This window comes from Pleurodeles waltl, chromosome 2_1, assembly GCF_031143425.1.
Source record: "Pleurodeles waltl isolate 20211129_DDA chromosome 2_1, aPleWal1.hap1.20221129, whole genome shotgun sequence".
Lineage (NCBI taxonomy): Eukaryota > Metazoa > Chordata > Amphibia > Caudata > Salamandridae > Pleurodeles > Pleurodeles waltl.
The window spans coordinates 702,652,441-702,679,048 of NC_090438.1; the positions used below are offsets into that span (position 1 = coordinate 702,652,441).

A 26,608-nucleotide genomic window follows, 5' to 3' on the forward strand; every position below is an offset into this window, starting at 1 on the left:
CTCTTCCTGTCCTGGCTCCAGTTTCACTACAGAGGATTATGCAGCCCTTTGTGTGTGGACAGGACACAGCTTATTCAGGTGTAAGTGTGGCTGTGCCCAGCTCCTCCTTCCCATCCTGCCCAGGATGAGCAATCAAGGCCCATCAGGTCACAACTGAGCTCCCATTGTGTGTAGCTGTCTTGGAGGTATGCACAAAGCCCAGCTGCCCACCATCCCCGAAGTGGTCAGAGATAGGCAGCAGGCACCAAATGGCTAAAGTAAAATATGCCAGCTTTCTAAAAGTAGCACTTTCAGAATTGCAATTTAAAATCCAACTTCACCACAAGTCAGTATTTTAAATTGTGATTCAATAGACACCAAACTTAGAGGGGTTATCTATTCCCATTTGGAAATTACGCTTATAAAGTGTAATAAGGTAATTCCAATGTTACCCTATGGGACAGATAGGCCTTGTAGTGGTGAAAAATGAGTTCAAGAGTTTTTCACCACTAGGACATGTGAAACTTAAAATTATATGTCCAACATTTTAAATACACTGCACCCTGCCCATGGGGCTGCCTAGGGCCTAAAATACATGTACCTTACAGCGGTGACTTACATGTGTTACAAAAGAACGTTTTGGGCTTGGCAAAGGGTTTACTTTGCCAGGTTGAAATGGCAGTTCAAAATGTCTCACACAGGCTCTACAAGGACAGGACTGAGACATATTTAAATGGATACTTAAGTGGGTGGCACGATCAGTGCTGCAGGCCCACAAGGAGCATTTAATTTACAGCCCCTTGGCAAATTTAGTGCACTGAACTAGGGACTTGCAAACAAATTAAACATGCCAATCGGGTATAAGTCAATGTTACCACATTTTAAGGAAAGAGCACTTCGGCACTGGTGAGCAGTGGTAAAGTGCACAAAATCCTAAGGCTAGTAAAAACAAAGTTAACAAAAACAAGAAGTCTGAGGGCAAAAAGTCAGGGGGAGCCAAGTCAAGGATGCCAGGTCCAACACGCCCTTGCTACCAAAGCCCCTCCTGCATATCCAAAGGTAGCTCTCTCTCCATCCTCTTCGCGTAAGTGTGTGCCTCGCCACAGTTTACTATGCCATGCCAAAAAGGGGCATATACAATGCATTACATTGGCATTAGTACTCAGGCTTACTCACACGCAGAATGCTACTACTTCACATCTGCTACACACACATACACACACTAGCCATGCATAATCACTCAACATACATGCAGGAATGTAGTGCAAGGTCCAAGGCAGTCAAATAACAGCAGAAGTTCATATAAAAGAGGCCTGCAGGACATACTCACAGTGACATATATAAAAAAGTCAGGTCACACTATTAATTCCCCAAAACAGCATGGTACAACAACTGCTTCATTTGCTATACTCAGGGCAGGAACAGGCATTCTTTGTTCACCATGAGGGCACACTTGGCGCACCTCTCCATGTCACAGGACAGGTCCAGGACCTTAAATAGTCAGGAACAGGCATCTGTGCACATGCTTAAACTAGTGTGACACTAGTGCCAGCATAAAAGTCAGGCTACCAGATACCCTGACAGTCAGGAACTCAAGGCAGGAGAACACACCCATGCAGGAGGACATTTGTGTCCTAATATCATCCATCACATATAGACAATGTGTTACTTTACTCCCTTTAGAAGTGGCCATAACAAAAATATTCAGCTTTTTGAAAAAAAGTGCACTTTTTAACACCAGGAGAGCCGGGGAAAGGTCTTGGTGCCTACCAATGAAATCACAAAATCAGCAGGCAAAATTGTCTTTTTATTTCTTCCTGCCGTGAATCTTTAACAGCAAAATTCAAATCTCAAGAGGGCTGCAGAAATAGCTTATCTGACCTTTTGAATCCCTCACTGTCCTTGCCTTTCAGCCTAGCAGTGCTACAAGACTTCATGTTCAGGCTAAAAAAGAGCAAGAAAAATCAAAAAGGTTTCACAGCAGTAAGGTGAATTCAGCAGGTGAAGAGTTCAAGATCATCTCAATTGGGGCATTTGTGCTCCATTTCAGCCTCAGTGGCTACAGCGTCCTGTCGTGTCCCGCCGTTGGACATTAACTTCTGTTAATGTCAAAACTGTGAGTGAAGGTGAATAGCTGAGCTTAACCAACACTTGCTCTATAGTATTCAGATGCTTAGCACCCACCTACCCACACAGAATTGATAATGATTATTTTTGCCATTTTTTATTTTATTTTCATTTTGGTTTTGTTATAATCATTACATTTTATTTTCATTAAATTGATTTGGGAATTTTATATGTTTCATTTTTCAACTTTTATGTTGTCTTGCAAAACAGGAAACCTGTCAATTTATCTACAGGATTCTAGATTGGTTTGAGCAGCTTGGTCTGCTGCTCAGGCACTGAGTTGGAGTCTGTGTAGTTTCTCTAACCTGGCTGAGTAATACAGGTGGGTTGGAGAAACCTAAGTGTCCATGTCAGTTTGGCCAGCCTAAGACGGCCGGCCAAACTACCATGCTCACTTAAGTGCACTTCAGTCTTCCTCCCTCACTCCCATGGCCTGTCCCCACCCCTCCATGCACACATAGACTCAGCTGAGGCAGCAGCTGAAAAATAAAAAATAAATATTGTTTTATTTTTCAGCTACTGGCCCTTAGCCAGTGGGGTGGCTCTCCTCACCTTTGCAGAAGAACTGCCGCTGGTCTGTATAAAACTATTACTGGGCAGAACTCACAGAGTTCCACTCAGCAGAACTCCACAGACTTGTGTTGGTAAGCCACACATGAGTGAAAAATCCTCCACACGGGGAGTTTTGCTGTAACTCCTTGCTCCAAGCAGAACGCAGAATGGCCAAAACTCCGCAAACTCTGCCAGCGGAGAGGAATTTTCCACCTACCCCATATAAGACTACTGGTAGTTAGGACGGATGGAACTTTTTGTGGTAGGTCCGGATATGGATATCTTCTAAGGAAGGACTCCATTCAATCAGTCTAGCCCAGTGTTCCATACTGGGTGCAGTCTCTTCTTAATTTTTCTCTTTTGTCTTGGCCATTTACCCAAAATGTGTGGAACCTGAGATGAGTGCTGTCAATTCTGGCAATGTATTTGAACTAGCCCTTCAAGATACTCATGATAGTGGTGTGCTGGATTGGGTTCCAGCACTGCTCACACAATTTACTATGACAATGCTTGTTGTAAATTTTTATCAAGGAAACACAGAATAGCTGAGTACTAGTAGAAAGTGACACAACAGTATAAGCTGAAATTGGAGGTGAGGTTGTGATATTTGGCCAGGTACGTGTTATGCAATAAATATCTGTCTGTTTTTCCTGAAGCCAATGAAGAGGGTAGTATCTAGAGGAATGCCTTGAAAACGCAGAAGGGGAAATTTAGCTGCATAACACGCCCAAAACATTCACAAATCACCCTCATAGCAACAGCCCAGTAAATGGCCATAGGGGCATTCAAAGGGTTCATGTAAGACTTCAACACAACAAAAATGCCACTTATTGAAATCCCTCATTAGCTAGTGGCAGACCAGAAGTATTATGATACTTGGGTCAATTAATAAGGATGTAGACTAGGAGGTTAGAACTTTTTCTTACCACTCCCTTAATGCCTGTACATCATAATTGGGTAGACTCATCCCTAAAATCTGTATTCCAAAGCTCACATAGGAATGTAATACACAACAATTTAAAAAAGAATATAGACAATATGAGTGATAGGGGACTAAAGATGGAGGCCTTAAAATGAGTGGTCCTTGGACAAGCAAGAGTAATACATTTATCTTCCAGTCAGATTAAAACACCTTGAAATAGGATAAAGGGAATAGAGGCATTGTTATCTGATCCAGGACAGAGGCTGTGACCAAAAAGGAAATTTAACCAGAAAGCATGTGACCAGAAAACATAAGGATGAGATAAGAGCAACTAGTTAGTGCGTTAACTACACAGGTCAGTTTCTCAGGAGCAGTGGTAATGCAATGCAACCTGATTTAAGGTAGAATTCTGTTGTGCATTCTCAAGAAGGCAGCAAAAGGATATTTAGTGAAACATATTGGGGGTCATTCTGACCCCGGCGGTCTCTGACCGCCGGGGCCAGGTTTGGCGGGAGCACCGCCGACAGACCGGCGGTGCCCCGCAGGGCATTCTGACTGCGGCGGTTCAGCCGCGGTCAGATGCGGGAAACCGGCGGTCTCCCGCCGGTTTCCCGCTGCCCTGCAGAATCCTCCATGGCGGCGGAGCGCGCTCCGCCGCCATGGGGATTCTGACAGCCCATACCGCCATCCTGTTCCTGGCGGGTCTCCCGCCAGGAACAGGATGGCGGTAGGGGGTGCCGCGGGGCCCCCGTAAGAGGGCCCCACAAAGTATTTCAGTGTCTGCTATGCAGACACTGAAATACGCGACGGGTGCAACAGCACCCGTCGCACCTTCCCACTCCGCCGGCTCAATTCTGAGCCGGCGTCCTCGTGGGAAGGTTGATTTGCCCTGGGCTGGCGGGCGGCCTTTTGGCGGCCGCCCGCCAGCCCAGGGCAAATCCCAAAATACCCTCAGCGGTCTTTCGACCGCGGAGCGGTATTTTGGTGGGGGAACTTTGGCGGGCGGCCTCCGCCGCCCGCCGAAGTTAGAATCACCCCCATAATGTAGTATAAAACTAATCGCACACACTATGCAATCAACAGACGAATGATCTGACAGACAAAACAGTCACATCAAGTCTTACGGTGAATGGAGAGGATGAAGGATTATTTTATTTGATTTTATTATATTTGATTTTTTGTAAATCACCACTCACCATCCTGCAGTATGTAATTCTGGACAAAGAAGATGAGTGACGTTGAAGGCACACTCAACGGGAAGGCCTTGCACACAATGGAGATTTGCCTCTTTGGGGTATACACTCAACAGAAAAAGAAGGTAGGCAGTAGATTCCTTGATCTGGCAAAGGTCCCCACTCACAGGCGATTGTGTTACACTGGGATTCACCTTAGGGGCTACCGCACAGCAAGTGAAAGAAAACAGTTGAGTGATGGGCATTGGTGGAAAGCGTAATGAGGAGCACCAGGGAGTGAGGAGGAAACTCAGCTGCTTTCTGTGAGGTGCAGCCTAATCAAAGGCTATGTTGCTGCTTGCTGCAGGCTTTCAGCTGTGCTAACTTAACTTGGATGAAAAACTAGCTTACACATGCTACTCTCCTGACTACATACAGTATCTACAGACCAGAAGTGAAGCCCCAGACTGGTAGAAAAGCAGTTGATAAGATGACCATATCACAAGACCTGCCTCCTGACCACAATTACCATGGAGTGGGGTACACACTGCCAAGACGGGAGGATGGAGGCTGCCACAATGGCACAGGAATGAGTAGATGGAAGGGCAAAAGGCGCACTGTCTCTGCAGAGAGGTGCTAGTGCTGCCATGTGCACTTTGGTGCAGAGGCAAGCCATCTCAGTGAACACTGTTTGAAGACTCAATGACAAAGCAGAGATGATGCGATGAGCAGTGAAGAAGAGGAATTATTGGACAAACACCAGTGGATGAGATCATTGTCTACACTAGTAGTCTCCAACCTTTTCTATAGTGAGAGCTACTTCTGATCATTGAAGACCATACTGAGACGGTGCCTAAGTAAATGGGTATTATTTAAGGGAACATAAAATCAAGTACCTTAAACACCTTAAACACTACTCCTTCAGTACCCCAACCCTGCTCTTCTCAGAGGTGAGTGTCTGTATACATCGGAGGAAGGCATGTATACATCGGAGGAAGGACTGCTGCTGGATCCCTCGGGGCGGGGCTAAGACCCCTTTAAAAATCACACAGCGCGCCCGCTTCGCGAGACGCACGTTTGTATACATCGGAGGAAGGATTGCTGCCGGATCCCTGGGGGCTGGGCTAAGACCCTTTTAAAAATCACACAGCGCGGGATGCGCGTTTGTATACATCGGAGGAAGGACTGCTGCTGGATCCCTGGGGGCGGGGCTAAGACCCCTTTAAAAATCACACAGCGCGGGACGCGCGTTTGTATACATCGGAGGAAGGACTGCTGCCGGATCCCTGGGGGCGGGGCTAAGACCCCTTTAAAAATCACACAGCGCACCCGCTTTGCAGGACGTGCCCGGGCAAAGCCCGGGCCAAGGGCGGGCCCGTCCTTTGCCCGTCAGTGGCCGGAAGAGGCTGGGCTGGGCCATACCCCTTGGTTTTTGATTTTCCCTTGTGCTTTTTAGGGTTTAGTGAGAGCCTCCCCTCTTTTCTTTTCTTTTTTAAACATTGGGAAGCGTAAAGCGCGTACCAGTCCTGATCCTGCAGTGGTTAAATCCAAAACTTTAAAACTTAATAGAGTAACGCAAGCCCACTCAAACTGTGTCTCCAGAAAAATCGATAATTTAATCGAGGAAGTGGAATCTATTCTTAAAGAAAAGGAAGGTAACGCCTGCAAGAGATTGAAACCTGGGACTCTGCTTCCGTTTCTAACAACAGGCCCTAACATTTCTACTGATGCCCACCCTTTGATAACTTCTGTGCAAGTTCCTGCCTTTTCTAGGCAGTTGTGTTTGCCTAAATCCCCTTCTCCACTCGGTCCAGTGGATAATTCGGATGCTACTCTTCTTGATCCTATCCTTTGTGGCATTCCTTGTGCTAATCGGTTTTCCATTTTGGACCGCTCTGATTTGGTGGGGGATAAACAACCTTTGATTCCTCCACCTCTTATCACTCTTTGTGATCCTCCAGGAGAAGATGTGCTAACAATAGTCTCCAGTTTAAAACGAGAAGTTGGGGAGTTGAAGGGTCTACTGTTTGAGGTCCTCAAACTACTTTAAAAAACTGGCTCATCTCCCCACTCTACTTCGATTCCAGTGTCAGGGCAATCTTCCTGTTCTCTGGATCTGGTTGCCTTGCCAGTTATTTTTTCATCATTTGGGGATCTTAACAAGGGCCCTGCCAATAAGCCATCTCATGGGAAACATTTGGCCATTTCAGCAGTACATTCGATATCTCCTTTCTCTAACTCTGACCAAATAGTGGCCCATTCCGCTCATGTGCCTAATCCTAATTGTATCTATTTGTGCAATGTCCCTCCTCTCACATCTCATATCAGAGAAGATACTTCCTCTCTTATCAACAAGGTGTCATATTGGATCTGCCACACTAGGGGCTGTGCCTCTATTATCCATTCTGACATTGTTTTTGCTTCTCGTGTACGCAGCTGTCCGGGTGGACGTGATACCATTAAAATTATTCTTGTTAATTCTGAGCTAGTTAGGGGACTTTTGCAGATGGACGTCAGCAACATGCTAAGAACTGACTTGGATATATATTTTAGTGAACGTTTGCCTGTTGCTGGCCACAAGATCTTGCCCGCTCATCCTTTTAGGTCCAAGAAAAATCCCTGTAACGTTCCAGTTTCTGCTGCTATGTCTGGTTTGCTGTCTTTTCCTGTTGATGGGGCTGCTTTGGTCCACAATCCTAAAGGTGTTGATACTCGAGACCGCATTTTTTTAGGGGCCACATCTGATGTGGATTGACTACGCCCCCTTAATTCCTGTAATTCTAGTGTTCCATACGAGCTACCTCCAAGCTCTTCAACGAGCTTAGGTGGTCCCATTTTAAGTGCCTTATTTTGTATTCCTACATTAATTCCTATTCCAGTTCCGGACATTGATTCTGGCACGCTCACTTGCACCACTTCATCTCCTTTAGGGAATTTATTGTCCTGGAACGTGTCAGGTATTAAGAGCAAATTGGTTGATCCCGAGTGGGGGGATTATTTTGAATCCTATTCCATCTGCATGTTTCAGGAAACTTGGGCAACGGATGGCGTGTACAGGCAAGGCTACTGTTCGTTTACAAAAAAGGCAATCCAATCCTCTAGGGGAAGGGTGGTTGGGGGCCTTTGTACTTGGGTCAAGCTGTCGGAGATGGGTAAGGTAAAGGAAATTGCTGTTGACTCTTGTGACATTTTAGCCATAGCAATACAGCCAAAATCTGGTACCCTTGTACTATGCATTAATATCTATAACTGACCAGGCCCTATTAATCAGCAGTCTGACACTATCCATCTTCTGCATAATTTTTTATCTGAATTTCACTCTAAATATTGTATCATCATTGCAGGTGATCTCAATGTTCAAATTGAAATTTGGCTCAGCTCTTGTCGCATCCACTCAGGCTGAAGATGAAGTGTGGAATGTTCCCCCGATTTTATCTCAACCTACGCCACTTATTCCCTCCCCTAGGGCGTCTCAGATAATAGACCTTGCACTTACACACGGCCTTCGTTTTGGAAATGGCCGTTTTCCAAACGATAACCCTGCTAGGCCCACCTTTTTTAGAGGACACGATAGTAGTTTTTTGGATTATGTTATTGTAGATTTACGAGTTTGGCATTTCATAATTAATGTAGAGGTGGGTCTTCCCCGTACTAGTGATCATGCCCCTTTGCAAATTGCATATAAGACAGCCCTAGTTTCAGTGTCTGATCTGCCCACTGTTTCGGTTGAATCCAATCATTTGCTGGAACTGTCCACTAATAGGCGTGCTGTAAAGTGGCCCTCGTTTCTGGAATCTAATTTGTTGAATAACAAGCTTGGCGCTATGGTGTCCTGTCAACAGCTTTTTGAGGATTCCATCGTATTATCTCCTTCAGAAATCATGTCTTCCCATGCAGTTTTCTTTGCAGAACTTAAGGAACTTTTTACCAAGCCTTTTAAAACTCAATTAGAATCTTCTGCATCCAAATGTAAATGGTTCGACAAAAAATGCCGGGTGGCCAAACATCTTTTATCTGAAGCCTTAAAGTCAAAAAAACGGGATGTCATTATACAGACGAGAAGGAATTACGCGTCTGTTTGCAAGTTATCGAAACTCAAATATGAGGATCACTTATGGGAGTGTCTGGCGGAGGCTGCTAGTAATCGCGATGCCAAGCTCTTTTGGACATTGGTTTCGCGTAGTGATTCTGCCCTGTCAGCTACTCCTGAATATCATATTGATTCAGGAACTTGGTTCACCTATTTTGGGGAACTGTATGGCTCCCAGTCAGATTTTGATGACACTCTCATAGATTATGCATTGTGCCAGCCTGAAATGCCGCCCTTTACCTTAAAAGAAACAGAGTTGGCAATCTGCGCTCAAAGATCTGGTAGGGCCCTGGGCCAAGATGGCATTCCTTCGGATCTGTATAAATCAGATCTATCTGTATGGACCCGGTACATCAATAGGGTATCAAACACTGCCATGACAACTCAATCTTATCCGGTCTCATGGAAGATGGCAATTATTGTCCCCGTTCACAAAAAAGGAGACAAGAGTTCCCCCGGGAATTACAGACCCATTAGTTAACTTGATAACTTGCAGAAAATCTTTTCGTACCAGTTGCTAGCTAGACTAAAACACTGGATAACGAAAAACCAGGTCTTAAGTCCTCTTCAGGCGGGATTTAGGGACAAGGTCAGTACCATCGATCAGATCTTCCAATTTATTACCATCAAGTGGAAGATCGTAGACGCAGATAAAGGCCACTTATTTGTGGCCTTTGTCGACTTGAAATCTGCGTTTGACCTTGTCCCGCGTGCCAAGCTCTGGGAGGTCCTCAGTACTACTGGTGTTCTGGGTTCTATGATTAATATTATCAAGGATCTCTATTCTGACAACTGTGCTAAAGTCCGCTGGGGTGCCACTGGCGACCTGACTCCAGATTTTCCAACTGCACGTGGTGTGAGGCAAGGGTGCGTTTTGGCACCCACCTTGTTTCTTTTATTTATTAATGCTTGTTTGCCATACCTTTTAGATTGCCAAAGCGATGCTTCTAACTTGGGTGGGCAGAAGCTCCCTTGTCTCTTATTTGCAGACGATACTTTATTACTATCACGTACTGCCATGGGCCTTTCTAGATTGCTCTCCAGATTTCTGGAGTTTTGTACTGACCATGGGCTATCAATTAATTCAGCAAAAACTAAATATATGGTCCTTGGGGACATTAGTTATAAAATGAAAAGGCCTGTACATTTAGACGGTGTTCCCTTAAAAAGGGTGGGCACCTTTGACTATTTAGGCATCAAAGTGGAAGATTCACATTTCTGGCATGCTCAACGCCAAAAATCTTTATTATGCCTAAAGCAGAGGGCGGGTGGCATTGTAAGATTTGCCTCCAGATCCCCCAAATTTGCAATGTCCCCTGCCCTTGAAATATATAAATCTCAAGCTAGGGGGGGCGCCTTATATGGCGCCGAACTCTGGGGCCACTGCATCTTGGCGAATTTGGCAAGGGCAGAAAATCAGTTTCTAAAAATGTTGCTAAAGGTCCCATCGAGCACTCCATCTCTGCCTATTCGACTGGACCTAAACCTCTTTTCAATTTCACAGATTGCTGCTTTAAGGCCTCTGTTGTTTTGGATTCGTTTATGGACAACAGATGCCCTAATTCCTTTTCGCTGTAGGCTTCTTAATTTGGTGGGCCGTGATTCTATTATCAAAATCAAATGGTGCGCCTTTGTCGAACAATCTTTTTCCCAGCTCGGCTTAGGGTCCTATTGGCAGGATCCTATCTCCATTCCCAAAAACGCTGCACAGCTGTTAAAGGATGCTTTCTGGCATAATGTTCAGGTTGGCCAATTTGCTAGTTCTATTCCATTGTCTATGTCTGACAATTTCTTATCTGTCAAATGTCATTATGAATTTGAGCCTTTTATGGATGCAGCATTATCGCCATTTGCTCGTGCCCTTTTTATTAGGTTCAGTATTGGGTCTCTCCCCTTGTGCTGCTTAACTTACAAATGGTCCAGCTCAACTAAGAGATATAAATTATGCCCGATGGGCTGTAAAAGTGAAGAGACTGGTTTACATGTTTTTTTCACTGTCATGCGTATCACAAAGAGCATTTTGGCTCATCCCGCTTTGCAAACGAATAGGTTTTAGATCTAGTTTCCATACTGAGAGAATTTTAAGATGCGATCCGTCCGTCCAGATAGTTTTACCAGTGGCAAAATTTCTTGAGTCAATCTGGCGGTTGAGATTAGCAGTTTTAAGGAAATAGACTAGGTAGTTAATCCCTAGTTTTATTTACGTATATTTATTGAATTTGGATGCATGATTGTAGATTCTGTTTTATAGGATATAGATATTGGTTTTTTATATTATTGATTATTTATTGACCCATGGAATAATCAATATTGTTTTATGTTGTGAGAATTTTAAAATGTGATTCATCTGTCTAGACAGTTTTATTAGTGGAAAAAAATTTCTTTCGGGGAGTTCATTTTTAGATTTATATATGTATATTTATCAAATTGGATGCGTGATTTTAGATTTTACTCTATAGGATATAGATATGGGTTCATTATATTATTAATCATTTACTGATTTATGGAATCAGTCTTTTTCTGAGTGGACCTTTTTTATATCAAGAAGTGTACATCTGGTTGTTCATTTTGTTTGATTCCTAAACTTCTTTATTACTCTTTTCTAAATGTCTATTGTGTTCTTATTTTTAGTATCCTCTTGCTCTCAAAAAAGTTTTTTTTTACCTTGATGTGTATTGTACTTTTATGGTATGTTTTTTTACTTACCGAAATAAAGTTAAATGAAATGAGTGTCTTATTTGGCATGGTGTCTCATTCTATATAAAAAATTGATAACACTGAATTAATTGTGAGAGCTAGCACCTGGAAGACTGTCAATCTCTTCCTAAAATTGCCTTGAAGTCAATTGATTTATTCTGCATTGTGCCCTCAAACAGTACCATTACCAATAGTACATTTTGCAAGGTACACTCTAACCACATAGCCCCCTACAAGTAACCTATTCCTGCAATCACCTCTGAAGAAAAAGAAAGAAAGAAAATAAGAAAGAAAGGAAGAAAGAAAGAAAGAAAGGGAAGAAAGAAAGAAAGGCAGGAAGGAAGGAAGCGCTGGAAAGAAGAAAGGGAAGGAAGAAAGGAAGGTAAGGAAAGAAGACCGGGGAAGAAGAAAGGAAGGTGGGAATGAAAAAGGAGAGAAGCAGACTGAAAAAGAAGGCACAAGAGAAAGGCAAGGAAGAAAGAGAGAGAGGAAAGAAGCATATAAAAACGAGTGAGTGTTGAAAATGAAAGAGAAATAAAAAACAGGAAAAAACAGAACAAGGGAAGAAAAAGAAGAAAAATGAAACAGAAAGGAAAGAAAGAAGAGGGAAAAAATGGGAAAAAGGAGAGAAAAAACATTTCAATTAGTAAAAGAAGTAAAGTAAAGAAGTAGAAAGAAAAAGGAAGTAAATAAAAGAGAAAGAAAAAAAGGGAAGAAACAACAATGGAGAAAGATAGTGTAAAAAAAGGATGCTATTGCCCCCTACCCTGCACCATGGTGTGCCATATTTTAAATATGGCACACATATGGTGGTGGTAGGGGAGAGCTAAGGGGCGCAAGAAAAGAGGCGCTACACTAGGTGCAGCACCACATTTCTTAAATCTGCCCCATAGTATCTCCGGGGCTTACTGCATGATTTTTGGGGGACAGGGGCCCAATGGGGAGCCTAATTTAATACAGTAGGTGAAAGCCTATTACCTGCTCAACAGTGAGTAGGAAGAAGGAGCACAATATCTCTAAGTTATTGGGAGAAGTAGTTATTGGGAGAAGGATCATCCTATTGAACATCTGAAGCTGAATGATTATTAGCAGCGAAAGTGTTTTAGACATCTTCTACTTTGGCCTGAAAGAAGCCTGCCAGAGTGTTATAAAAGACTTCATTACAATTGGTATTATTTTTGTCAGGAAGATTAGCAAGTTTCTTAACTGTCATGAATACTGCTTTAGTTACATTCTTGGAAGTCTCTATTATATGAGTGAAATATACTGTTTTCTCCTTTAAAATAAGGCATTTGTAGTCCCTAATTGTTTGTTTATAGCTATCTCTTTATGGTGGATCATAATTCTCTCTCCACCTATGCTCCTTTCTATGGCAGAGCTGTTTCTGGGCCCTGAGTTTGTCTGAATACCTCAGTTCCAACAGGGTGTTTCTACGGTTTGTGCAAGTTTTAGCAGGGGCCGGCTGAATGATCACCTTGACTAACCAATGTGGAGTAGTCTAATGTGGCAGAGTCTAGGGCCCATATTTATACTTTTTGACGCTAAACTGCGCTAACGCAGTTTAGCGTCAAAACATTTAGCGCTGTCTAACGCCATTCTGAAGCGCCATGCGGGCGCCGTATTTATGGAATGGCGTTAGCCGGCGCTAGCAGACCGGTGCTGCCTGGTGTGCGTGGAAAAAAAACACGTAGACCAGGCAGCGCCGGCGTAGGGGGAAAATGGCGTTAGGGCGTCTTAAAATGGGGCAAGTCAGGTTGAGGCAAAAAAATCGCCTCAACCCGATTTGCGCCATTATTTTCGGCGCCCAGACGCCATTTAAATGACTCCTGTCTTAGTAAAGACAGGAGTCATGCCCCCTTGCCAAATGGCCATGCCCAGGGGACTTATGTCCCCTGGGCATGGTCATTGGGCATAGTGGCATGTAGGGGGGCACAAATAAGGCCCCCCTATGCCACCAAAAAAAATTAAAAAATATAAAAAATTATACTTACCTGAACTTACCTGAATGTCCCTGGGGTGGGTCCCTCCATCCTTGGGTGTCCTCCTGGGGTGGGCAGGGGTGGCAGGGGGGGGTCCCTGGGGGCAGGGGAGGGCACCTGTGGGCTCATTTTGAGCCCACAGGCCCCTTAACGCCTACCCTGACCCAGGCGTTAAATAGTGGCGCAAATGCGGGTTTTTTTGACCCGCCACCTCCCGGGCGTGATTTTTGCCTGGGAGTATAAATACGACGCATTTGCGTCGCCGTCATTTTTTTAGACGGGAACGCCTTCCTTGCATCTCATTAACGCAAGGAAGGCGTTCACGCAAAAAAATGACGCTATTTGCCCATACTTTGGCGCTAGACGCGTCTAACGCCAAAGTATAAATATGGCGTTCGTTTTGCGCCGAATTTGCGTCGAAAAAAACGACGCTAATTCGGCGCAAACGGAGTATAAATACGGGCCTAGGGCCCATATTTATACTTTTTGACGCTAAACTGCGCTAACGCAGTTTTGCGTCAAAAAATTTAGCGCCGTCTAACGCCATTCTGAAGCGCCATGCGGGCGCCGTATTTATGGAATGGCGTTAGCCGGCGCTAGCAGACCGGCGCTGCCTGGTGTGCGTGGAAAAAAACCACGTAGACCAGGCAGCGCCGGCGTAGGGGGAAAATGGCGTTAGGGCGTCTTAAAATGGGGCAAGTCAGGTTGAGGCAAAAAAATCACCTCAACCCGATTTGCGCCATTTTTTTCGACGCCCAGACGCCATTTAAATGACTCCTGTCTTAGTAAAGACAGGAGTCATGCCCCCTTGCCCAATGGCCATGCCCAGGGGACTTATGTCCCCTGGGCATGGTCATTGGGCATAGTGGCATGTAGGGGGGCACAAATAAGGCCCCCCTATGCCACCAAAAAAAATTAAAAAATATAAAAAATTATACTTACCTGAACTTACCTGAATGTCCCTGGGGTGGGTCCCTCCATCCTTGGGTGTCCTCCTGGGGTGGGCAGGGGTGGCAGGGGGGGTCCCTTGGGGCAGGGGAGGGCACCTGTGGGCTCATTTTGAGCCCACAGGCCCCTTAACGCCTACCCTGACCCAGGCATTAAATAGTGGCGCAAATGCGGGGTTTTTTGACCCGCCACCTCCCGGGCGTGATTTTTGCCCGGGAGTATAAATACGACGCATTTGCGTCGCCGTCATTTTTTTAGACGGGAACGCCTTCCTTGCATCTCATTAACGCAAGGAAGGCGTTCACGCAAAAAAATGGCGCTATTTGCCCATACTTTGGTGCTAGACGCGTCTAACGCCAAAGTATAAATATGGCGTTCGTTTTGCGCCGAATTTGCGTCGAAAAAAACGACGCTAATTCGGGGCAAACGGAGTATAAATATGGGCCTAGGGCCCATATTTATACTTTTTGACGCTAAACTGCGCTAACGCAGTTTTGCATCAAAAAATTTAGCGCCGTCTAACGCCATTCTGAAGCGCCATGCGGGCGCCGTATTTATGGAATGGCGTTAGCCGGCGCTAGCAGACCGGCGCTGCCTGGTGTGCGTGGAAAAAAAACACGTAGACCAGGCAGCGCCGGCGTAGGGGGAAAATGGCGTTAGGGCGTCTTAAAATGGGGCAAGTCAGGTTGAGGCAAAAAAATCGCCTCAACCCGATTTGCGCCATTTTTTTCGACGCCCAGACGCCTTTTAAATGACTCCTGTCTTAGTAAAGACAGGAGTCATGCCCCCTTGCCCAATGGCCATGCCCAGGGGACTTATGTCCCCTGGGCATGGTCATTGGGCATAGTGGCATGTAGGGGGGCACAAATAAGGCCCCCCTATGCCACCAAAAAAAATTAAAAAATATAAAAAATTATACTTACCTGAACTTACCTGAATGTCCCTGGGGTGGGTCCCTCCATCCTTGGGTGTCCTCCTGGGGTGGGCAGGGGTGGCAGGGGGGGTCCCTGGTGGCAGGGGAGGGCACCTGTGGGCTCATTTTGAGCCCACAGGCCCCTTAACGCCTACCCTGACCCAGGCGTTAAATAGTGGCGCAAATGCGGGGTTTTTTGACCCGCCACCTCCCGGGCGTGATTTTTGCCCGGGAGTATAAATACGACGCATTTGCGTCGCCGTCATTTTTTTAGACGGGAACGCCTTCCTTGCATCTCATTAACGCAAGGAAGGCGTTCACGCAAAAAAATGACGCTATTTGCCCATACTTTGGCGCTAGACGCGTCTAACGCCAAAGTATAAATATGGCGTTCGTTTTGCGCCGAATTTGCGTCGAAAAAAACGACGCTAATTCGGCGCAAACGGAGTATAAATACGGGCCTAGGTCTTTAGATACAGTGGGCAAAGAACTAAAAAGAGCTAAATTAAAATGAGTTGACTCAATTTTTTTGCCAGGCTCTACCCTTTGTGACAGTGTTAACTACCGATAAATTAACTGGTTTCCTAAATTCAAACATAACTGCAATGTGTCCATACCATGAGAATATGTCATCCAACACGTGGTCCACTAAATGTGTTTGGGCATCTACTAGTTGAGTTAGGCCCAAATTAGCCATGGTGTCAATTAAAATGTTGAAGTCTCTATTCAGAAAGTTCTCTAAATCTAAATTAAAATCTCTGAGAACAGTATAGGCGGTATAGGCGGCAGACTTTATGCTGGATTCCAATTGGATGAAGGGAGTATTCGCACTCCTGTGGAACTTGATATTTTAAGGGATAGTTGGCAAGCAATATTCTGGAAAAGCTGAAAATGCTCACATTAACTGAAGAACAGTGGTGGCCCTAGAAAAAGACATAACTCTGGAGGAAATCACAGAAGCTAATAAGTCTAAATCCCCTGTGGACAAAGGATTCCCAATGAAATTTTAGAAGACCATGGCTACTCAGTGGTGCCGTTGCTACAGTATTGGCAAAGATGTTGATGTTTGGTGAACCCCTAGAAGAATTCAAGAGAGCAATAAATTCCCTGCTTTGAAACTAAAAAAATGACCCATCTACCAGTTAAATGTCTATTTTGCTAAACAAAAATCAGAAATCAAAATCCTTGCCAAACACTGGCATTGCAACCACAGAAGGTAATCCCACATCTTCTCCACAGACACTAAGTAGGCTTTGTCCTGGGTCATCCTCAAGAAAACAATTGCGAACATTTATGAACCTTTTGAGGCATGGCTGACTTGACAGAGCTGTGACAGGGAAGGTGGCCTTCTCTCTTTATGCTAAAAAGGCCTTTGAAAAAATGAGGGCTCTTTCTTTTCTTGGTGCTACAAAGGATAGCTACAAAGGCTATATGAAAGACTCATTCCATTAATACATTACAATAGTATGCCATCATTATGATTCGGAATTAGTACAGGGATGCACCAAGGCCGTTCACTATCACATCTTATTATTTTTGTTGGTCTTGGAACCCTAAGCAATTGTAAAAAGGTCAAACCAGTTGTCACTCCAGCAGCAGAACTGAAACTGCTACTCTACACAAATTATATTTTGCTTACAATTGTGGATCCAACGACCTCCTTGCCTTAGCTACTGTATTTGGTGCTGGGTTTCACTGGAAATAAAATAAATTGGTCAAAAAGTGAGGCAATGCTTATGACAGCCATCATCGAAGAGGGCTTAATAGGTGAACACAAGTTTAAATGGCTGCTCAAAAAATAAAAAATACTTGGGCATATTACTGAGTTATATTCAAGCATGTTAAGTACAGTTCAATGTGTCAGCACTACTGAACAGAACACCACTAAGTTGAAGAAAGGTCAACTGTCCTAATGGTGAAGGAACTAAATTATAAAAATTATCATGTCACCCAAGTTTATGTTTTTTTGTAAACTGCTCATGAATGTTCACAAAAGCAAATATTAGAATTAATAAAGAAAAGGCAGCTAAATCATATATGTAACCCACTAAATAAGGCCCCTGGTTGGACTGATGTCTAATCCACATGTTTTCTAAGGCCACCTTTACTTGTTAGACTAATCTATGTAATCTCTCCTTGTTTTCTGCAAGTGTCACTGGAAGAACCCCATGGTCTTGCTACCTTTAAATAAGCTGTATGTGGTTCGCAGTATTTGATTGCTATTTCCATCCTAGCTCATTGAGAAGAAACGTATTAAACAATTTACCAACAGATTTGAAAACTTGACTGTCCCCAGTCATGTTTTTGACCCCTACAGAACACAGAATCTGCTTGCCCACCATGCTAGATGACCTCAGAATAATATTGCACTAAGGCCCGTATTTATACTTTTTGACGCTAAACTGCGCTAACGCAGTTTAGCGTCAAAATTTTTGCGCCGGCTAACGCCATTCTGAAGCGCCATGTGGGCGCCGTATTTATTGAATGGCGTTAGCCGGCGCAAGCAGACCGGCGCTGCCTGGTGTGCGTGGAAAAAAAACACGTACACCAGGCAGCGCCGGAGTAGGGAAAAATGGCGTTAGGGCGTCTCAAAAATGGTGCAAGTCAGGTTGACGCAAAAAATCGCCTCCACCCGATTTGCGCCATTTTTAACGACGCCCAGACGCCATTTACATGACTCCTGTCTTAGTAAAGACAGGAGTCATGCCCCTTGCCCAATGGCCATGCCCAGGGGACTTATGTCCCCTGGGCATGGTCATTGGGCATTGAGGCATGTAGGGGGGCACAAATCAGGCCCCCCTATGCCAAAAAAAAAATATAAAAAAAAATATATATATACTTACCTGAATGTCCCTGGGGTGGGTCCCTCCATCCTTGGGTGTCCTCCTGGGGTGGGCAAGGGTGGCAGGGGGGGTCCCTGGGGGCATGGGAGGGCAGCTGTGGGCTCATTTTGAGCCCACAGGTCCCTTAACGCCTGCCCTGACCCAGGCGTTAAAAAGAGGCGCAAATGCGGGGTTTTTTGCCCCGCCCACTCCCGGGCGTGATTTTTGCCCGGGAGTATAAATACGACGCATTTGCGGCGCAGTCATTTTTTGGGACGGGAACGCCTACCTTGCATCTCATTAACGCAAGGAAAGCGTTCACGCAAAAAAATTACGCTCTTTACTCATACTTTGGCGCTAGACGCGTCTAACGCCAAAGTATAAATATGGCGTTAGTTTGGCGCCGAATTTGCGTCGAAAAAAACGACGCAAATTTGGCGCAAACGGAGTATAAATATGCCCCTAAGCGCGTTCAGCTGCCTTGATTTTACGTGACCTTTCCACAACACTTGGCACAGTTTTACATTGCATTCTCATCAAACATCCCTTTTTTCTGTCCACCAGGTCTAAATCCATTTGCTGCTTGCCTGAAACTTGTCAGTTGTGGAGTTCCACAGGTCTCCTCTTTGAGCAGTACTTTACTCAATGCTTACATAACCTACCCTTCTGCATTGATTAGATCATTTCACTTTGAGGTCACATGCTGCCCAGATCATAGCTAAGGAGTGGTATCTTACTCAGATGATGCAACCCTAACCCAAGAATAACTCTGCTCGTGTAAGCTAAAAGACTTCTTGAATGAAAAACAATTGCCTAAATCTTAATAGCAACAAGGCAGAATTTCTTCTGTTTGATGGCAAATATTTTGTAGGAGTGCGCAGGGAGCTCCGCTCAGCTGGCAAAGCTAACTGAGTTTTTGGAACTCCGCACTCCACTTGGAGCTTGGAGTTAGTACAAAAACCCAGCTAGCCCTGCCAGTGGAGCAGAGCTTACCTGGTGTGCACTGCAGCATAGTTGTGATCTGCACAAGCGCATATAGTCTGAATTCAGGCCAGGGCCATAGGCAGTGAAAGAAAGCTGCAGTTTTAGGCCTCTTGTGCGCTGGCCTGCCCTATGTGCACTGCTTTCACTGCCTCTGGCCCTCTCCTGAACGTGCCCGATCTCGGAAGCACTAAGCAGGGTCGGGTCTAGCTAACCAGGCCGGATCCTGCTTAGCGCCTCCGAGATAAGGCGCATTCAGGATTCCACAAGTCACAGAACCCCGAGGAGTTGGACTCCTGAACTCTGCCCATGCCCAAGGTCTGTTCTTCTGCTTGCTGGCTCCCAGAGGTAGGTTCCAACCCCATTCCTACTGCTCTACCCACAAATCCATTTTTTCTATTTCTTTTTTTTACAATTGTTTGTTTTCCACTCAGGTAAGTCATATTGCTGCCGCTTTTTTAGTACGGCTCAGAATATTAAGGAAATCATCAATGGTTCACAACACTCTTAGCAACAAGACATCTGTCCAGGGCAGCAGTGCACTCCATAAATCTTTTCAATAATAATTAATAACAAAGAAGTGAAATCCTCTATGAGAGGGGATATATCACCAAGACTTAAAATGTCAAACTGTATGCTGCTATGGAATCCAGAGGTCAATGACTTCCAAACATTGCCTTTTACTACGGGGTGCATCAGCTGTCTTTCATAGTGTACCGCTATTGGGAGATGCTGAAGACAACAGATTGGGTGTTCTATAAATGACACATTATGAAATGTTCTGCTGCATCCTCCTCTGGCATACCAAGATTACTCTTTCTGATGATCTAGGGATCCCTATCCTAAAAGAAACAATCAGAATATGCACCCAGAACGACAAACCCCAGATCATCAGTGGTTTGCTGCATGCTGAGGCACCTATCTGGAATAATGCTTCAATACAGATTGACAATGTCACCGTTCACTGGAAAGAATGAACAAACAGAAGCATTCTGAGTGTGCAACAACTCCTCTACTAAGGTACTTCAAAATCTTTTATGATAAGGTCAGGGAGGAATTTCATATTTCCGTAATCAATGCTGTATGTACAGCCATATGGTTGATGGGAGCTAAAAGCCCACAAATGACCAATTCATACTTAAGTGAAAAGACAGAGTGATTTTAAGGGAATAACATTGGGAATCTGTGGTCTTCTGGTTGGTGAGTTGTTCTCCAAAACTTTATTATGAACACTCAGAATTTTGCCCAGCTTGGTAGAATTATGGGGAAAAGTCTGCACCTCCCAACAAGACATGACTACTTTATCTCTTACCATCATGGCCATCATTAGAGTTACTTCCTAATATTTTGGAGATTTCTGTTATTAGCAGTAATTGGAAAAGGTAACTAGACATGGCACTTACAGTAGAAAAAATCTACATACTTTGTAAATCTAAATTCGACTACTCCTCCCACATAGATAGACTGGTTTAATGACTTGATGACTATGGCTAACCATGAGCACACTATATGTAAACTGATGGTGGCTCCTCTGAAGGGACAGAAGTCACTGTTGGGTAGGAGGTGTTATCTAAATATAGTGTTTTTTCTGTCAATCAGTGAGATAGACATAATGTCCTCCACCACCATGACAGCCAGAGTTAAGTGACATACTTTAAGTCAGTCCCCATTATTCTCTATTGCAGGTAAAAGCGATGAGATCACTATGCCCAAAAGTACTACAGCTCACAGCTACACATATAGTACATAAAATAGTGAAATTATATATAATTTCTGGCAACACTAAGGGCTTGATTTAGAGTTTGGTGACTAGGATAATGTGGCACAAATGTGGCGAATATGTTAGTCACGGTATTGCAATTGCCATAGGACATAATCCACTGGTAATATGGCAGATTATGATATCTGACATGTTATTGATAGACTAGCTCATCTGTCCAACTCTAAATTAAGCGTTAACTGTTTAATTAGCCCAAAAGCACAAAAACACTAAAAAAATACCCTTTAAATTTCACACAGATCCATAAAAAGGATTCTATTTTGAACAAATAAATGGTTTACTGTAATGATGAATCTCATTATAAATTATTAGTATTGTATTCCTACCTGTAGAAGCACCCAGATGGACCATTGTATAGCTCAGGGCTCAGCTTGAGCGAAGGATATTCAATAGTCAATGGTTTCAGAGTAAAGAGTGCCATCGCCATAATGACGAAGACAATCGGCAGGAAGAGTTTTGAAAGGGCTCCTCTCCAGTCTCGTCTTTGGTGGTGGAACTGCTTGATTAGGAGCGAGGTAATTTGTGTAAGAGTCAGACACCAGCCTTCCAAAGTCCCCGCCTCCATCAGCAAACTATCTAAACAAACAAAAGAAAATAGAAAGCAGTCATTTCATTTATTAACGTACTTGGGGCCGATTCACAAAAGCATTTATGAATATGTCACTTAATACACCTGCATTACTCTTTTACATTCTCTTACATGCCTTTCTGAATTGGCTTTCCATAATCTAAAATTGAAATAAAATGGGAATATTCAGAAAATATTCATAGACAGTTATTGCAACTAGAAAACTTTGTGCCACCTTTGCCCTTTTACTAATAGGAATTTGGACAATTCAGGTCGATTCATGAAGATGTGTAAGAGTACAAAAGAGAATATTACTGTCAGCTTTTGTGAATCAAATCGAGCTTGTTTATGGTTATGCACTGGCCTCTGTGAAAAAGGTACACTTTACAAGCAAAAAAGGCCACCTTTTCAGTCTGTGAGTGTGTTGTCATTCCACCAATCTAACAAGTAAAACAAGGTATTAATGTATTTTTAATCAACTGCAGTTTTTGGTTGCTATTGTGGAATATGGCCTACTCATGCGTGCCATTTGCAGGCCACAAGCATAGGATAACAAGAATTGTTGAGTATCACGCCTAAGCAGGCAAATCAGAAGATGGACTGCATTTATGAAGGTTTTGTGAACAAGTGAGTGGGTGAGTTTGTGAGCATTCTACGAATTATGCCTGAACAAATGTATAGTTGTAAAATGTCAACAGTAGGTTGTTGCAAATGCTTACCACAATGGCAGAAAAGTGTACATGCAGAAATGTGCTTCGACAAAAAGTAATTTTGGAGTCTGGATTTATTTGCATCGCCCAGGAGAAAATTCTATTGCCTCACATAAATTCTTCTACAGACAAAACACCATTTACATGAAAGAATGTGTTTATCTTTAAAACCTTCTCTGTGGCACTATAGATGGGCAAGCCCCTCCATATGAAGAAAAAAAAACTAAACATGGGATTCAGCAGCTCCTCCCAATTTTAATTTCACAGTATTGAAATTTTAAATAGGCTACATTATACATTTAGAGTATTAATATCAATGTGAACTGGAGACATCGGGTGCACAATGAATCCTTCTGTCAATAACTCCTGCCCTTTCTTCCCCTTCAACTCTATTGGTATTTCTCCTATTTAACCTCACTGTCTGCAACCAACAAGTATCAAGTAGTTATACACTCACTCGCCACTCATTGGAATTGTTGAGTTAAATAATTTGAGAACCTTGGGATAACTCAATATTTCTCACTAGGCATTTCTTGCCCAATGTTCACAAGTTTGCCATTAGCGACACTTCACATCCTCCTCGTTTCTCTCTTTTGTAGGCCCTCTTTGCTTTCAAATCTATTGTGTGATTTATCTATATGGTCTAAACTATAGAAAGAGGCCACATTCTACATGTGTTTTACATGCTCTATTCTATTTTAATTTTAATGGGAAAAATAAAACCAATAAGTGCTACTTAATGTTACCCAACATTCATTTACGTTTTTGCTCAAATACATTTCAGACATTTAAATTAAATATTATTCAAAACAATAGAGAAACTACTGATTTAAGATGTATTTGTAACAGATTCTAGCTAAAAATAAGTCATAGCTCTAAATGATTTATCTTGTGCCAAAGCTGTTGCTTGGCTCAGTTTTCTATTATCATCTGTCATTTCTGACAAGAATAGTCTTTCTATAAGACCTTTAATATGAAATGTAAACCTAAAGTGATGGAAATGTTTCTTTTTCCATGCTAAAAATGTAAGCATTAGAAACCCATTTAATTATGTGGCATGGAGGAAAAATAAAGTAGGTGACACTGTAACTCTCAGTACTCCTCCAAAACAGTGAATGCAACACTTCTAAAAATAATTTTTAAATCTATTAAATAAATACTTTTGTTTGTTCACAAAATATATTGTAGTAAGGACGCAGTGAAATGGTTGAGTATGAAGGTAAGAGTATTGGGCATAGTGGTAATGTGTAAGGGTATTGGGTTAAAGAATAGGTTAAAGAGTTGTAGGTTTGGAGTATAAGATGAAGGTTCAGGAAATAGGGGCCAGCCATTACGTTGTTAGGGATCAAGGGGTTAACAGTTACTAGGTAAGGGTTTGGGGTATCTTTAAAGTTATATGGGATTAAAGTATGGGGTTAGAGCAATACGATACACTTAAAAGTTTTGATTAAAGGGTTTGAGATACAGGTTCAAGGGTTTGGAGTATCAGAAACAATGGTATGGATTTATGGAAGAGGCATTAAGGTATTGGGGATTAAGTGATTAGGAGTTAGTAGTTATGGGTTTGAGGACATAGTTAAAGATCTAGGGGTTAAGTGTATGAGGTTAGAGGCATAAACATTGGTTTCAATGTACTCCTTTAAAGGTTTGGGGTAAATAGTTATGGTCTTTGAGCTTAGGTTTAGGGTTTAGAAATTAGTGTTAGGAATGTATTGCACAGCATTAAGGTTTAATATGTGGGGTCTAAGGATTAAGGGTTAAGAGGTAAATAGTTACATGCATAGTGTTAAGGGAATCAGAGTTAAGCATAAGGGATAGGTGTTGTATTAAGTTAAAGGTTTTGACCTACAGGTATTGTGAGTTTAAGGGTCTAGGGTTAGGTGTTAAGAAAAAGGGTTAAGGGTTTTGGATTACTTGATTAAGGGTTTGGTCTATAGGGTTAAGAGTTTGAGGCATAGCAATACAGGTTTGTGGTATCTGTGTAAGAGGTTGGGGTTTAGGGGTTGAAGAGCTGAAGATTGGGGCTATAGGGTAAATGTATGTTGTTAGAGTCAGGGGTTCTGGTGTATGGTAAAGGATTTGGGTTTTTTGGTCATAGGATTAAGGGTTGGGTATAGAGTAAAGAATTACGACCTTATTTTATTGTGCTATGGTTTAATCGAATATGGCTGAAGGTTTAAAAATATAAAGCTATGGAGACAGTGGGTCAATGATGTTGGGTTAGCAACTATAGTTTAGTGGACTATCCTACAAATGTTAAGAGTTTCGGGTACAAGGTAATAGTTTTGGTTATAGGGCCAAGGGATTTAGGCATGGAGTTAAGAAGTTAGCTGTTGGGGTTTATAGTTAACTTCTATGATTGCATTTTTAGTCTCACATATGGAAATGTATTTAATGTGAGGTGTGGTGATGAGCATTATAGGTATTGTTAGCTTATGTATACAAAAATAACAGAATTGTTACTTTTCACAGTAACATTGTACTTAATTAACATCACTGAACCATACTTCAATTTCAGCAATAGATTTAGAAATACTAAATATTTATCTGACACAATTTTCCACTAAACAAATATGAATTATAAATGTAGAATCTAAACATCATAAGCACAAAGGTTCAGATTACAAGAGGGACAGATGATTCTGAACCGTGTGCAAACCCCTATTAGTACAGGGGTAGGAAATGTGAATTGAGAGAACTTTATTAGACATGTTAAATGCCACACTCTATACTTTTTTCCCAAGTACATATCTGCAATCTATGCATATTTCTGTGTGTTTTCTGTGATTGTGTGTATGTAATTGCTGAGTGCTGTGTACAGATAACACTGTTCTGTGTGGTATGTATGTGTTTGTCTTTTTGTACAAAGTGACATCTCTTGCTGTGTGTGGATAGATGCCTTTCTATTTGTTATTCCTTGATAATGAGTTCATTTATGACTCCTGGTCTTTCAGGCCTTTGCATGATCTTTGAGGCTGGACGTACTACTCAATATTATCGAAATTGAGGTTCAAATGATTTCTACAAACCAGAATGTTAGGTAATTGTTCTCCAGAGTTTAGCTCAAAGAAGGTCGTGTCAGACTATATACAGTAGAATATAGTTTTCACAGTTGCAATATGTATGGTTAGGTCAGAGTTTCCATTGAAAAGTCTTTTTTTGTTTTAGTATTAACTTTGATTCATTAGATTGCGCATCACAAAAAACCACATTTTAGCTGGTTTAGGTTTGGCACGTCAAGTTTATGCCACTCTGTCACAGTGAGAGGGAGGGGACCTAAAGATGGATCAATAAATCAAAAAATCTGCATATACTATTCTTATAAAAATCTTGGATCTCTTCTACCGAAAAACGAAATTGGACAGAATGCAAACAAATTTAGCATAAAACTAGAACTTTATGCAGAGTTTTTTGGTTTGTTTTGGTTTAAATCTATTCAATAGTTTTCAAGAAGTTAGTGTTACAAAATATGTCAGTGGCCTTTGAACAGTTAAGAATGTTTTGATATCTGTACTGTTTGGCTGTGAACTGTTCACAAACTGAATTACAAAGACAGTTCACAAACCCAAATTTAAAAAGAAAATGGCTGGACGAAGGAGCCTTTTCTACTGTCATTCATTTCAGATCCACAATCTCAAACTTAGGTTCACAAACTTGAAGGATCTGATTGGTTAGGTGCAAGAGAAAATGTAAAGTAGCATAAGAAGGCAATGTGGGCAGAACAGACCCCCATTATCCCAGTCCTAGGATGGAGGCTGCCAAAGGGACCCCCAAAGTTTAAAAATAAAAATAATTATGATAAAGAGTCTGCAAACTGTTCCCAGAGCCGCCTGCATCCAAGTTCTGGAGTCTGTGAACTTTGAAACTTTGAAACTGTTGAATCCATGTTGTGACATAGTAATAGTTTGCATACTCTGTGCTGGGCTTACGAACTCCAAAACCCTTGGATCCATTCTAGGTTTCCCACCGTAATCCACAGACTATGCACCATGTCTTTAAACTATAAAACTTATGTAACCTAAGTGAGCTCCCACCCTAGTTCAGGGACTCTGTACCATGTCTGCAAACTATGAACTTCATGGACCAATACTGGATCGCCATAGTTCAGTGTTTGAAAAGGGTCTGCAAACAATACTGTCCATTTTGTTATATCTTAAGTCTATCCACTTCTTGATTTTAAGGGCTACATGTACGTAGTAGCATTTTGCACATTGCAAACAGCAAATTGGGCCGTTTGCGACATTCAAAATGCACTTTGGCATGTTCAAACCCATTTTTGCGATTCGGTAAACTATTTACCGAATTGCAAAAAGGGATTTCGAATCGCAATTAGGAAGGGGTGTCCCCTTCCTAATTGCGATTCGCAGT

General features: G+C 42.7%; 1 protein-coding gene across 1 annotated transcript in view; it reads right to left on the reverse strand.

Annotated features, from left to right (window-relative positions):
- ABCA13 (ATP binding cassette subfamily A member 13) overlaps positions 1-26,608 on the reverse strand; it is a 2,435,905-nt gene that overhangs the window by 971,438 nt on the left and 1,437,859 nt on the right. The window contains exon 34 of the mRNA XM_069216941.1: positions 21,289-21,538. Coding sequence (XP_069073042.1) covers positions 21,289-21,538 — 250 coding nt within the window. The remainder of the gene's footprint in view (positions 1-21,288; positions 21,539-26,608) is intronic.